Source organism: Theropithecus gelada, chromosome 4 (genome assembly GCF_003255815.1).
Source record: "Theropithecus gelada isolate Dixy chromosome 4, Tgel_1.0, whole genome shotgun sequence".
NCBI lineage: Eukaryota > Metazoa > Chordata > Mammalia > Primates > Cercopithecidae > Theropithecus > Theropithecus gelada.
In genome coordinates, this window is record NC_037671.1 from 147,074,620 (window position 1) to 147,088,624 (window position 14,005).

Sequence of the window (14,005 nt, forward strand, 5' to 3'; positions counted from 1 at the left end):
AGGGGAAGACTGCCTCTTTACCCCTGAGATCCTACTTCTGGGGTCACTTATAGACAACCAAAGGGTAACAACCTCCTTCTAGACAATTTAATTATCATTACAGAAAACAGGCAGTTACTTTCTAGTGCCAGCTCCTTTTTCACATAGGAAGAAAGATCTAAATGTTATTATGGCCACGTAAAGTTAAGCTGCTAAATAATCAGTACACTATCCACTTTCTCTGAATTCATTTATTTAGAAGTAAAACACAGCCATTCAAAATTGTGGAATACAATGTCTACACACGGAATGAGGTTGGGGAATTAAGCTGAATTGTTATATTCCATTCACATTAATAAATATTTTTAAAGAAGAAAATGTAGATTTTAAAAGCTTCATTAGACACTAGTGACACATACAAATAACTAAACTGTCATACTGCTTGATTTTCAGGGTGAAAGGTTACAATAATCTATATATTTCAATTACATGGCAGTAAATACAAAGCATTTTAAACATCTTTTGAACTGTGTAGTATACTATAAGCAGGAGTTTATTCTAAAACATTCGATCATTCTTCTGACCTGTTTATGGGTCATGCTGGACACCAGCAATGCATATCACATAAATTATCCACCAGTAATGAGGTGTAAAATCAATTATGCAAGTATTTTGAATAGAAATTATTTTTAAATGTCAGAGAGAATGCTATTACTGGCCAACTTGAAACTTCCTAATTAGCTATCTGAGCTATTTAAGTCTGTACTTCAGTGTCTTCATTTTTTAAAATGAGAAAACTGGACTAGATTTCAGATAAGTACCTACTAAAGCCTAGTGTTTTGCAGTTACTTCCTTCCCTGTCAAAATTTTGCCTCCTTTGATTTTCAATCCTTTTTTTTTTTTTTTGTCTCACTTTGTTGCCCAGGCTGGAGTACAGTGGCGTGACCTTGGCTCACTGCAACCTCTGCCTCCTGGGCTCAAGCAATCCTCCCACTTCAGCCTCCTCAGTAGCTGGGACCACAGGCACATGCTACAAAGCCCAGCTTAGTTTTTGTAGAAATGGGGTTTCACCATGTTATCCAGGCTGGTCTCAAATTCCTGGGCTCAAGTAATCCACCCACCTCAGCCTCCCAAAGTGCTGGGATTACAAGGGTGAGCTACCATGCTGGCCCAAAGCTAACTTTCAAAGCGAATTTCAAACACTTCCTTCTAACCCATGATTATCCTTTTCAAAACCTTGTCTAAATCCTTCAGAGTTCCAAACATCTCCACTGAACCCATACCTCATGAGTTTAAAACAACCAACAGTTCACTTTGTTGGCAAAGGCCATCTCTACCCACGTAAGATTATTTACTCATTATTCAATTAAGTACCCAAACCTCCATCCATAACCTACACTATTGTCCACTGAACACTCCCTACCTGTGTAAGTCCTATATCAAGGGTAAAATCTCCTAAGATTTTTCAGACAATTGGCATTTAAGTGACTTGTGTATAAAGTTTAAAATAAGCCATGTTCTTTGCAGTATCCTACCAGGCAACACATCAAATATTTCAAAAGGCAGCCATACATTTGCTTTAATGCTTCCTAAAACAGCTTAAGGTCTAACATAATTTTAAAATAGTCAAGCAATTTTGTTTTTACTCTTCATTTCACAAGTATAGAGCAGAGAATAAGCCCAATAATGTCCACTTTTACTAACTCATCACCATATTCATAATACTTTCCCTCGGCAATTCATTCTACTTCACATTATCAATGCACTTGACAAGAAAATAACAAATAAAATGACAAGCAGTAAAATCTAATTCATGCCAGAACACTGGAGAAGTTACATGGGAAGCACAAACATACACAACTTTACAAAAGTTGGGAATACTGTTTTCAAATAAGCATAATCAAAATGGGACTTTCATGCTAGAAGTCCCACTCAGTCAAAATCACGATTTGTAAGAACAAGTGGTGCCACGAGTGTCCAAACATACAGCACGATGCCAATCCAACTGGAAGAGATTTTCACCCAGACAGCTGTCCACTGACTTTTCATCTCACGAGAGGGTTCATACCTAAAATTTCAGGGAAAATTATTAAAAAGGGGCAAGTGGGTTGAATTATCAGCCATCAAGCTACGAAGCTTCATTAATTCAGAAGTGTTCTTTGTATACAGTTTGTGATTTCAGATATATCATTGCTGCATCTAATCTGCTCCCTTTCTTTCCACACTGCTAGTGTGAAGGTAAAAATCTGTTATTTCCTTTAATGGAGTAAAGTACACAGGCCTCTGAAATAGTTATTTTGCATAATCTCTGAAGCACTTTATGCATGTCTGCCATGTTATTAGAAGAGAAACCGAATGTGACCTCTGGATAAATGAGATGTCACTATTACATAAGATTGTTCAAAGTGTATATGGAACTCCTCATCTGATTTCCACCCCGCCCCCCGCCCCTGCCTTCTCAGAATTAAGAGACTGGTATGACTCAGAGACATCTCCTTAAAAAAAGAAAGAATTAAGAGACTGGAAAGGAAGTATATCTCAAGTTTAACTGATTTTTGAGTTAATGAAATACACCAGAATCCTTCTAGTATAAAGCCTTAATATCTACTGTTATCTGACAGCCAAGGATCTGAATTAAGAACCAGCTGGATCCTTATAGCTGAATACGCAACAGTGTAGGAATTTTAAAAAACATCTATTATTTTCAATAATAAAAATCAGTAAAGGCTGTACTCAAAGAAATACAACAAAGAATAATCTTTTTCCTCCATCTTTTGCTGATACTGAAGGCCTTCTTACAAATTGTTTATGAATATTATGCATTAAAAAGTTATTAAAAACAAAACTTCCCCAACCACATAGTTCAATCTGAATCTTTGACCAAATCGTTCAGTAGTCATTTGGACAAAACCAGAACTTTCAAAAATGAAAACACTACAAATCACTACCTTCCTCTTAAAAGAAAAAGATTTATGGATTAAGTTTGAAGTGATAAAAAAGAAAAAGCATAAATTGTAGCTTGTAAGAATTCTAAGAATCTATCTATGTTAATGAATTCATACTTAAATTTAAAAATTTTCAGAGCTTTTAATAACAGTTCAAACAAAACAGAAAAAAGGATGTATCCTTTACTTCACTATGTTTACAGGATTGAAAAAAATAAACGTTATGTTAGATCCCCATCAACATGGATTTTGTAAAAAAAAAAAAAAAAGTATTAGTTTCATGAAAATTTTTATTTTAACCTCTCCAAGATTTGGAACTATTTCAATGTTTCAGTTACTGTTAAAGCAAGGAAGTAAAGATTGCATTTCTCATGCTAATCTCACTATTCATTTAGCTGTACATTTTGAAATATTATCAGAGGATAAAAAGTACTTCATATCACACCATGGTTTCACAAGAGAATCATAAAAACGCCATCAGAATTCACACATCCAGAGTTTTCATGAAATATAAATACCTGTACCAGTTGGTAAGGGTCATCATGATATAAAGTGAAGCCAGGAAAAGCATGAAGTGAAAGAAGGAATAACTGTAAGTGACACCATCCCTTTCATTATCTACAGCTCGGTGAACATCGTCACCATCCTCCAGTGATCCATCACTTCTAGCTCCACCATCTTCTATTAATGTAGATTCATCGCTTGTTAAAGTCAGTTTATTAACCTGACTATTGTTTGAAGTACGGATGCTGTATGAAAGAGAGTTTAGGAGGAGAGACAGAAAAGAATATTTTTAAAAGAAATGATTCATAAATAAACAGCTAGACTTCTTGTTTAAAGAAAAAAATTCCATAGTTTTTCCTACCTGGAATAAAATACACACAACAAAAAGAGGATTAGTCCTATAATTCCTTGAGCATGCCACCACTGGACTGATTGCCCTTCCTTTGGGACAGTGCTTGTTGTATTGTAGCCAATTATGCTTAGTAGACTTGGGTTGCAATTTGTTTCTGTAACATAAAGTCAAATTAAAATGTTAGAATATATTAAAAAAATGTTTTTCAGAGCAAACAAAAGTTATGTTTAACTCTCTATACCCCTGCAAACTGAAAAACAATTGCTGGAAAAGGCATCAGTATAACAAAAATAACTGAAGACACCTTGCACTTATGAATAAGACCTCTGAAATGTTATAATTCTGATTTTATAGAAGTACCTGGAAAAGTTAAATCATTTAATTTTCAACAACATGTGAGAGCTGAGAGAGAATTACCTCTACAATCAGGAATATAGATGACCTTTCCAAGGTTAGTATAATTCTAGTAGATTTAGAAAGAAAATTCAGAGATTATAAACCACAATGCACTGGCTTTTCTATCATATGTTGAGATTATGAAATGGACTTTATGAAGCTTATCCATTTGATACAGCACATTGTTAAAAAAGCAAGATGGCTTACACAAAAACCAGTTATAAGGACTCCAGCAAATGCCTCGGGGGAATTACCCAATAAGGTGTAACAACCTACTGCTTGCTTACTCCGTTTTATTCTTTTATAAAGAAGAAAGTAGGCCAGGCGCAGTGGCTCATGCCTGTAATCCCAGCACTTTGGGAGGCCGAGGCGGGCGGATCACAAGGTCAAGAGATCGAGATCATCCTGGCCAACATGGTGAAACCTCTTTTCTACTAAAAATACAAAAATTATCTGAGCGTAGTGGCGTGCACCTGTAGTCCCAGCTACTCGGGAGGCTGGGGCAGAATGACTTGAACCCGGGAGGCGGAGGTTGCAGTGAGCCGAGATCACGCCACTGCATTCCAGCCTCCTGACGACAGAGCAAGACTCTGTCTCAAAATAAAATAAAATAAAATAAAATAAAATAAAATAAAATATAAAAGAAAGTATGATTGGTGAAATATTCACTACAGTATATAAAATACGTATTTTTCTCCCACAAAGCCAGATTTGTCAAACTCCATCTTACTAATGAAAATGACTCTTATCTTAAAGCCAATTAAGTAAGGCTATTTCCTTCTCTAAAGCAAATTACTAGTAATTTTTTTCTAACCACTTACCTGGAAAAAAAAAATAGAAATCTTTCTGTAATACATCAAAACAAAAAACAAAAAAAAAATCTTGGTCTCCAAGTTATAAAGTACCCATGATAAAATACCTTCAGTTTGTAAACTCAGTGAGATTCATGTAACATCAGATAAATTTTTTAGAAAAAGAGATCATTTTCTTTCTTTTAATAGGTAATAATTTTTGTCTATTCTAATTTGTCTCCTTTCAACATATTCTATTCTCATGGTATGCAATATAACTAGTCTATAATAAGATGCATTACAAAGCCCAAGTATCAAATTCAATTGTAAGGTAGTCACAGGCTAGAAGAGTAATTTAATAATGTGAAAAAATTACACTGTTTACAATTGAACAAGAGGAATTTGAAGAGCTTATCTTTCTATATACAACGATCATACGCTCTATGCAAATTAGATACCTTCCTTATAATTTCAACCAGTTTCTTACAGACATACCTTGTTTTATTGTGCTTTGCTTTTTTTTTTTTTTTTTTTTTTTAGCATTTCACAGATACTGTTTTTTTTACAAATTGAAGGTTTGTGGCAACTCTGCATTAAACAAATCTACTGGTTCCATTTTTTCTAACAGTATGTACTCACTTTGTGTCTGTTTCACATTTTGCTAATTCTCGTAATATTTCACAATTTTTCATTATTATTAATTAATCTGTTATGGTGATCTCTCTACAGTGACCTATTATGTTACTGTTGTAATTTCTTTGGGGCACCACAAATCACACTCATATAAGATGGTGAAATAACAAACATTCTGTGTGTTCTGACTGTTCCACCAACCAGCCATTTCCTTGTCTCTATCCCTCTCCTCCGGCCTATTTCAAGACACAACCATATGGAAATTAGGCCAATTAACAACCCTGCAATGGCCTCTAACTGTTCAAGTGAAAGAGTCTTCCCTTTCTCACTTAAAATCAAAAGCTAGAAATGATTAAGCTTAGTAAGGAAATCATGCCAAAAGCTGAGGTAGGTCAAAAGCTAGGCCTTCTCTGCCAGTTAGCTGAGTTGCAAATGCAAAGAAAAGAAAGAGTTCTTGAAGGATATTAGAAGTGCCACTCCAGTGAACATGAACACACAAATGATAGATAAGAAAGCAAAGCAGTCTTATTGCTGATATGGAGGAGAAAGTTTTAGTGACCTGGATAGAAGATCAAACTAGCAGAGCATTCCCTTAAGCCAAAGCCTAATGCAGAGCAAGGCCCTATCTCTCGCTTCAAGTTTATTAAGGCTGAGAGAGATAATGAAGCAGAAGAAAAGTTTCAAACTAGATGGGGTAGGTTCTTGAGGTTTAAGGAAGGAAACTGTCTCCATAACATAAAAGTATAAGGTGAACCTAAGTGCTGATGCAGAAGCTACAGCAAGTCATCCTGAAAATCTAGCCAACAAAATTAATCAAAGTAGCTACACTGACCAGGCGTGGTGGCTCACGCCTGTAATCTCAGCACTTTGGGAGGCTGAGGCGGGTGGATCAACTGAGGTCAGGAGTTCGAGACCAGCCTGGCTAACATGGTGAAACCCATCTCTACTAAAAATACAAAATTAGCTGGGTGTGGTGGCGCAGTCTGTAATCCCAGCTACTCAGGAGACTGAGGCAGGAGAATGGCTTAACCAGGAGGCAGAAGTTGCAGCAAGTGGGGATCTCACCATTGTACTCCAGCCTGGGCAACAAGAGTGAAATTCCATCTCAAAAAAATAAAAATAAGAAAAGAGAAAGCAGCTACACCAAACAACAGATTTTCAAAAAAGACAAAACAGATTTCTACTAGAAGAAGATATAATCTAGGACTTTCATAGCTATAGAGAAGTCAGTCAATGCCTGGCTTCAAAGCTTAAAAGGATAGGCTGACTCTCTTGTTGGGGGCTAATGCAGAGAGTGATTTTAAGAGAAAGCCAATGTTTATTTACCATTCCAAAAGTCCTAGGGCCCTTAAGAATTCTACTAAGTCTATTCAGCCTCTCTATGAATAGAAAAAAGGCTAGATGACAGCACATCTGTTGAAAATATGGTTTATGGAATATTTTAAGCTCACTGTTGGGACTTACTGCTAAAAGAAAGATCCTTTCAAAACATTACTACTCACTGACAATGCACCTGGGTCACCCAAAAGCTCTGACAGAGATGTACAGGGAGATTAACATTTTCATGTCTGCTAACACAGTATTTATTCTGCAGCCCACGGAAAAAAGGAGTAATTTGAACATTTAAATCTTATTATTTAAGAAATGTAATTTTGTAAGGCTATAGCTGCCATAGAGTAATTCCTCTGATGGATCTGGGTGGGCAAAGTAAACTGAAAACCTTCTGGAAAAGATTCACCATTCTAGATGCTATTAAGAACATTCATGATTCATGGGAAAATGTCAAAATATCAACATTAACAGGAGTTTGAAAGAAGCTGATTCTAACCCTCATGGATGACTTGAGGATTTCAAGACTTCAGTGGAGGAAGTAGCTACAGATATGGTAGAGAGAGCAAGAGAACTAATAAGTGGAACTGAAGATGTGACTGAATTGCTGCAGTTTCATTATCAAACCTGAATGATGAGGAGTTGCTTCTTATGGATGAACAAAGTAGTTTTTTGAGATGGAATCTACTCCTGATGAAGGTGCTATGAATATTATTGAAATGACAATAAAGGAGTTAGAATTTACATACACTTAGTTAATAAAGCAGCAGCAGGTTTAAGAGGATTGACTCCAATTTGGAAGGAAACTCTACTCTGGGTCAAATGCCATCAAACAGCATTATATGCTACAGAGAAATATTTTGTGAAAGGAAAAGTCCATCAATGGGCAAACTTCATTGTTGTCTTAGTTTAAAGATACAAAAACAGCCACCCCAACCTGCAGCAACCAACACCCTGTTCGGTCAGCAGCCATCAACATTGAGGCAAGACCTCCTACCAGCAAAAAGATTACAACTCGATGAAGGCTCAGATGACTGTCAGCATTTTTTGGAAATAAAGTACTTTCAAATTAAGGAATGTACATTGTTTTTCTAGATATAATGCTATGGCACACTTAACAAACTACAGTGTAAAATAAACAAAAGTTTTATATGCATTGGGAAACCAAAAAATTCTTGACTTGCTTTACTGTGATGTTTGTTGTATTGTGGTGCTCTGAAAATGAACTCACAATTTCTCTTAGGTATACATGTAACCTTCTTATAATTTTGTTAGTGATGGAAGAAACTAAGGGAAGAAATAGTAATACATCAAAGATGAAAACTTTTTATACTTTATTCCTCTGGGAGCCTAATTTTTAAGTAATTTAATCTCACCAAAAGACAATTTCTGGAAAAACAACAACTGCAGAACCTTTAGAAACACATAATATAAACAAAACACACCTGGTTCATTGGTCATAGCCGACCATGTCAAATACATTGTGTAGACTGTAATCACTGAAGACTGTAATAAACCAGATCTTGGTTGTGATTCCTACCAAAAAAAAATAATAATACATACATGTATATATTAAGCAACACAGGTAAATATTCTAGACATCATTCTAGATTTTTGAAAACTTAAAAAGGTACAAGCTTCATAAAAGCTAATGCTTTAAAGGGCATACTTGGATTTTTGGCAGTATAGACATTACAGAAGCACCAACGCAGAGGAGCATGTTGACACTGATGAACGCCTTGTTTTCTGAACAACTGGCTGGATGAGTGTAGTAGACAAAGAACAGGACGATAGCAACTAAAGACAGCAGATAATTCAGAGCTGTAGCTGATAACAAGGCTGTGAAAGAAATATAATTGGATAATTAGCTTTTTATCAGAAATACTAGCAATTAGAAATGGGACCTGTTTTATAAACAATCTGTCATTTTGTCAAAAAATATATTTTAAGCAACTAACATTGTCAGCATTATAAAGGCTTATAAAAGCAGGAAAGAAAATTAATTCTGACCTTTATTGCTTAAGAATTCTAGTTTTTACACATATCTCACTATTACACATTTGCAAGGATGGCAAGTTAGTAAGAAACTAATATGATTTATTAGTAATATCTATATTAGAGTTTATAAACTATGTTTACATGTTAGCCATTATTTTCAAAATAAAGAAAAATAACTATAAGAGGAATATTACTTAAGATTCTTAAAGAACCATTATCACTCAGTTGTAAACAAGGGCATTAAGAAAATTATTTTCATTCTTAATGTTAAGCCCTCATAACAATGATGCTTTTCCTCATGAACTAAAATCTTAAAAGATACATATTATGCAAAGGTAAGTCATTATTATTTAATAAGTCAACCTATGTTTTTTCTATGTAAATTTCAACATACACAAGTTGTTTAGCCTTTATGCTAATATGTGCTTAATATACAAGTATTTATGTAGATTTGCCTCACTGACAGGGGATCCATCCAACAAATATTTATTGAATGCCTGCGTTCCAGGCCCTGGGGATACAGCAGGGAACAAAAGAGACAGAAACCCTTGCATTAGATTTTGCATTTAGAGAACAAGGTATTCAATGTAAGTGAAATTTCCAAATGACTAAAGTTTGTTTCTTGGAGCACCAAATTATTTTAACTTGAACCACTGAGATCAACCACCACAAATTAGTTGTGTGAGAAGAATATTAGGCCAGCAGAAACGGATTTGGTTTGCACTCCAATTTAAAATGTTTTTTAGCTGAAACTCAGGTCATTTAGAATGAAAATCCAGATTTATGACTTCTTTTGAAAAACATTAGAAAAATCAAGCAATACTGAGTTCACATTCCCACAAGGCAACTAATAAATGGAGCTGAGCAGTAGCAATGCACTTTAGATGGGGCATTCATACTCTCGAACTCATTGTAGTCCCTACTATTTGGACAAAGCTTATGCACTTAAACTTTGTCTTCCTGTTCCCTCATTTTTGTTACCTGGTTTGGTCCTGTAAGCATCTGAATTGTGATATCTGTTTTCAAGTATAACCCCAAAGAACTCGACCTCATCATTAAAAATAGCCATTAATTACATCACTATAGGAATTCCTTTAGTTGTTATTGATGCACATAAAAGCATCCTTTGTACTTATATAAAACGTCCAAGTTGCTTTTTATATTTTTATTTGCTGCTGTTTATGAATGGTATCACTGTGTGTTTATCTATTCCTAGCAATCCTCTTCCCTTTAATATTTTACCTTTAACCCACTGTAGGCTAGAAAATTAGACTATAAAGTGCACATGCTTTGTATTCAGGTTCTTTTGGATTCTTTCCCGGTTCTTGGGTTATGTTCCCAGTTAACCTGCTAAAAGATCTAATCACCAAGTTGCTGATACAATGTGATATTTTGAGTTTAAATTAAAAACCTCTTCGTAGGAAATTAGACCATAAAAATCCTAAGTGATTTACCCGGTCTACATATCTATTCTTGACTTCAAAGTTCAACTATACTGAAGTTGTTTTGCGACAAAAGCTTACCTGCATACCAACATCTCGAGTTCCCTTCTTCCATTTTTTCAACCCATGATTCATTCCATGAATGTGCAAAATCAATAAGTAAGACTAATTGTATGAGGATGAAACAAAAGGCACCTGCCATGCCTACATAAAACCACACTGAAAGGGAAAAAAAAAGCATACATAAGTGATTGGTTAGTTTGATTTTTATCAATTCCTTTAAAAATCACAGTACACAAAAAGGAAAATAAAATTTTATATGAACATCTTGACTTTGCCAACTGGGAAAACACACACACACACACACATACACCCAAAAAGACGAACAATTAGAGTTATAGTTCCAGGTAACAATTATTTCAGATTCCTTTATAAAATATCAACTTCAAACAACTTAAAAAGGATTTCTTACCGGTTGTAAAAGTTCCTTCTGGAATGAAGAATGCCCCAATAATAATTGCAATTGCTGCAGCAAATTTAAAGAACCAAAATCTAAAACAAAAAGAAACATAATTTTTATTAATAAACATTCATTCATCAAATAATTTCATATACGAAATCATTAAACTGCATCTTAACAAACAGCTACTCTTTATGTGAATGGTCTACTTCTTTCTGAGGATATTATGATGATCTGGAGTGTAGCCATATTTGTAACTACAAAACAAGGTAATCATCATATTTAGATAACTTAGTTTGGAGAGAAAGTGAAATTAACCATTACCATGAACCCAAGCTTATATTATAGATCTTTCCAATTGGAAAGAACAAAGCAAAAAAAAAAAATCTGATAAGAAAGGCAAGTCAAAATGTGAAAGGAATGGATTAAAGCCCAGACCGCGCTAGAGGAAGCATCAGAGCAAATGGCTGGAAAAGACAGGGAAATGATAAGACATTTCAGGGACTACTGGACACTGGTTCTGAGTTGACATTGATTCCAGGGTACCCAAAACATCATTGTGGTCCCCCAGTTAAAGCAGGCGTTTATGGAGATCACTGGGTCACTCCACCAGGAAAAAAACACCTGCTGAGTTGTTTGCTGAAGGCAAAGGGAATAAAGAATGGGTAGCAGAAGGCAATCATCAATACCAGCTATGACCACATGTCCAGCTGCAGAAATGAGGGCTGTAATTGTCATGAATACTTCCTCGTTTTGTCAAAAACATGTTCATGCATGCATATACTCATACTAAGAAAATATTTTCATTTCCTTTCTCCTTTATCATGTGACATAAGATTTACTGACTTCACATCAGCATTTAAGTATTGTTAACTCTATGTAATAGTATTTGGGTTGGGGACTGGTGTGTTTTCAGTTGCAAGGTTAGTTGTATGACCTTATTTTTGTCTTTATTTGCAGATTACGTATGGTCTCAGGAGGTGTATTCGGGTTCCAGTTGACGATGGGTAGACTTCTGATAGTTAATATTGAGTGTCAACTTGAATTCAAGGATGCAAAGTACTGACTTGTGATGGTTAATACTGAGTGTCAACTTTATTGGATTGAAGGATGCAAAGTACTGATGCTGGATGTGTCTGTGAGGGTGTTGCCAAAGGAGATTAACATTTGAGTCAGTGGGCTGGGGAAGGCAGACCCACCCTTAATCTGGGTGGGCACCATCTAATCAGCTGCCAGCAGGGCTAGAATATAAAGCAGGCAAAAAAAAAGTGAGGACTAGACTGGCCTAGCCTCCCAGCCTACATCTTTCTCCCATGCTGGATGCTCCCTGCCTTTGAACATCAGGCTCCAAGTTCTTCAGTTTTGGGACTCAGACTGGCTCTCCTTGCTCCTCAGCTTGCAGACGGCCTATGGTGGGACCTTGAGATCATGTAAATTAATACTTAATAAACTCCGCTTTGTATATCTATCTATCTATCCTATTAGTTCTGTCCCTCTAGAGAAACCTAATACACTTGATTATCAGAAAAGACAACAATTATATAAACTTCTTTTAAGAGCATTTTGAGAAAGATGTATTTCTAACTAATTCATTATGAAAAAACGAGAATGTTAGTTCCATTTCACAGGCTTATTCACATAAGTGGGATAATATATCAAAGTATAAGGTGAACTGTATAAATGAATAGTTTTTATAAACACATGATAAATGCCTCCATCTAAAACTCTAATAATTTAACAAAATAATCAATGACTAAAGGAACACAATAAAAGATAATCAACCTGTCACATATTTTCTCATTAATATTTATATTCTACTTGTTTATTCCTTTTGTCTTTGGTAGCACATGTTACTAGATAAGCAACAGCAGATATTAAAACAGTCAAATAAGGGTACCAGAGGTAGTGCTCTATATGAAGGAAGATTGATAAATAAACCCTGAAGTTTCTTTCTGGGTTGTCTAATACAACCAACCTAGAATTATCTGCTCTCTGGGTCTAGGGAACTGAGAGTTCCATGCAAGTGGACTGGTCCACCAAAAGTTAAGAGGAGGAGGAGAAATAGCTATTCCCTTAGTAGTCACAAATATAACAGTCTCTTTTTTAGGATGAAAATATAAAACACTGTGGATCAGAGGTTATTATAGCTATTATTTAATATCCAAAGTCTGACATTCTCCAGTAAAAACAAGATTTTCTCACCCTGTCATTCACGAATAAAGTAATTCTGCAAATTGTATAAGTTTATTTTACCTTAAGGTTTCCTTAGATAAACTGGCAATTACCAATAAGAAGCTACCCAGGCTTTTATATTGAAGCTTATTTGAAAACTTACCCATTGTGCACTGCAGCTCTAGGATCACTGCTACTCTTCACTTTGATCATTAGTAAAGAGAGAAGAAGATAGAACATAGCCAAACCAAAGCACAAACGATATACAGCTTTATAGCCAACCAAAATATTACAAGGGACAACACCCTTCTCATTCTCACAAAATCCAGGAATCTAGAAAAACAAAAGGGTTTGATCCATCATTTTTTCATTAAGTAAAAGTAAAAATTATATGTAATCAAATAGTTTAAGCAAACGTTTAGAAAACTGGAATTTGCTTTACAATTTATGATGAATATGTACTCAAGATGAGTCTGATACATTTTAATCACATCTAGTGGGGAAAAAAGTGTTAAATCCCCATCTGAGCAAATCATAAACTATAATACCAATTCTATGCCGGATGCTTATTTTGAGTTATAGATTTATCCTACATTTTAAAAACTTGCATTCTACTTGAATAGCATGATATACTTGTTTTGGTAGTGTAAGTGCTATTTCTGAGACTACTGTTCAAAACTATTAATACATCTATTATTCATATATGTAAGAATAAATTATTTCCTCCCACTCCTTCCAGTCCCAGCACTCTAAAAAGAACTGCTTTTTCAGCACACTAGTCATGTACTAGTTTTCAAATCCAAATGCTACTGCTTAATCACATTCCTTAATCCCATTTTTATATAGACACTATCCCTGTCATTCTTAAAACTTTCTTCCTAGAACCTGTACATTTTTTTTTCTTTTCTGTTATCCCTTCCCTCCCAGTTTTTTAGGATCAGAACCAGGTTTTCCTTTCTCCACTAACTCCCTTAAGTAAGAGATTTTGGCAAAGTTCTAGCTCT

General features: G+C 35.1%; 1 protein-coding gene across 1 annotated transcript in view; it reads right to left on the reverse strand.

Moving 5' to 3' along the window:
• Positions 1-215: 215 nt before the first annotated feature.
• SERINC1 (serine incorporator 1) overlaps positions 216-14,005 on the reverse strand; it is a 28,051-nt gene continuing 14,261 nt past the window's right edge. Inside the window, exons 3-10 of the mRNA XM_025381399.1 lie at positions 13,165-13,334; positions 10,842-10,921; positions 10,451-10,588; positions 8,599-8,768; positions 8,375-8,465; positions 3,790-3,934; positions 3,443-3,673; positions 216-2,047 (exon numbers count right to left, since the gene is read on the reverse strand). Coding sequence (XP_025237184.1) covers positions 1,912-2,047; positions 3,443-3,673; positions 3,790-3,934; positions 8,375-8,465; positions 8,599-8,768; positions 10,451-10,588; positions 10,842-10,921; positions 13,165-13,334 — 1,161 coding nt within the window. The 3' untranslated portion in view covers positions 216-1,911. The remainder of the gene's footprint in view (positions 2,048-3,442; positions 3,674-3,789; positions 3,935-8,374; positions 8,466-8,598; positions 8,769-10,450; positions 10,589-10,841; positions 10,922-13,164; positions 13,335-14,005) is intronic.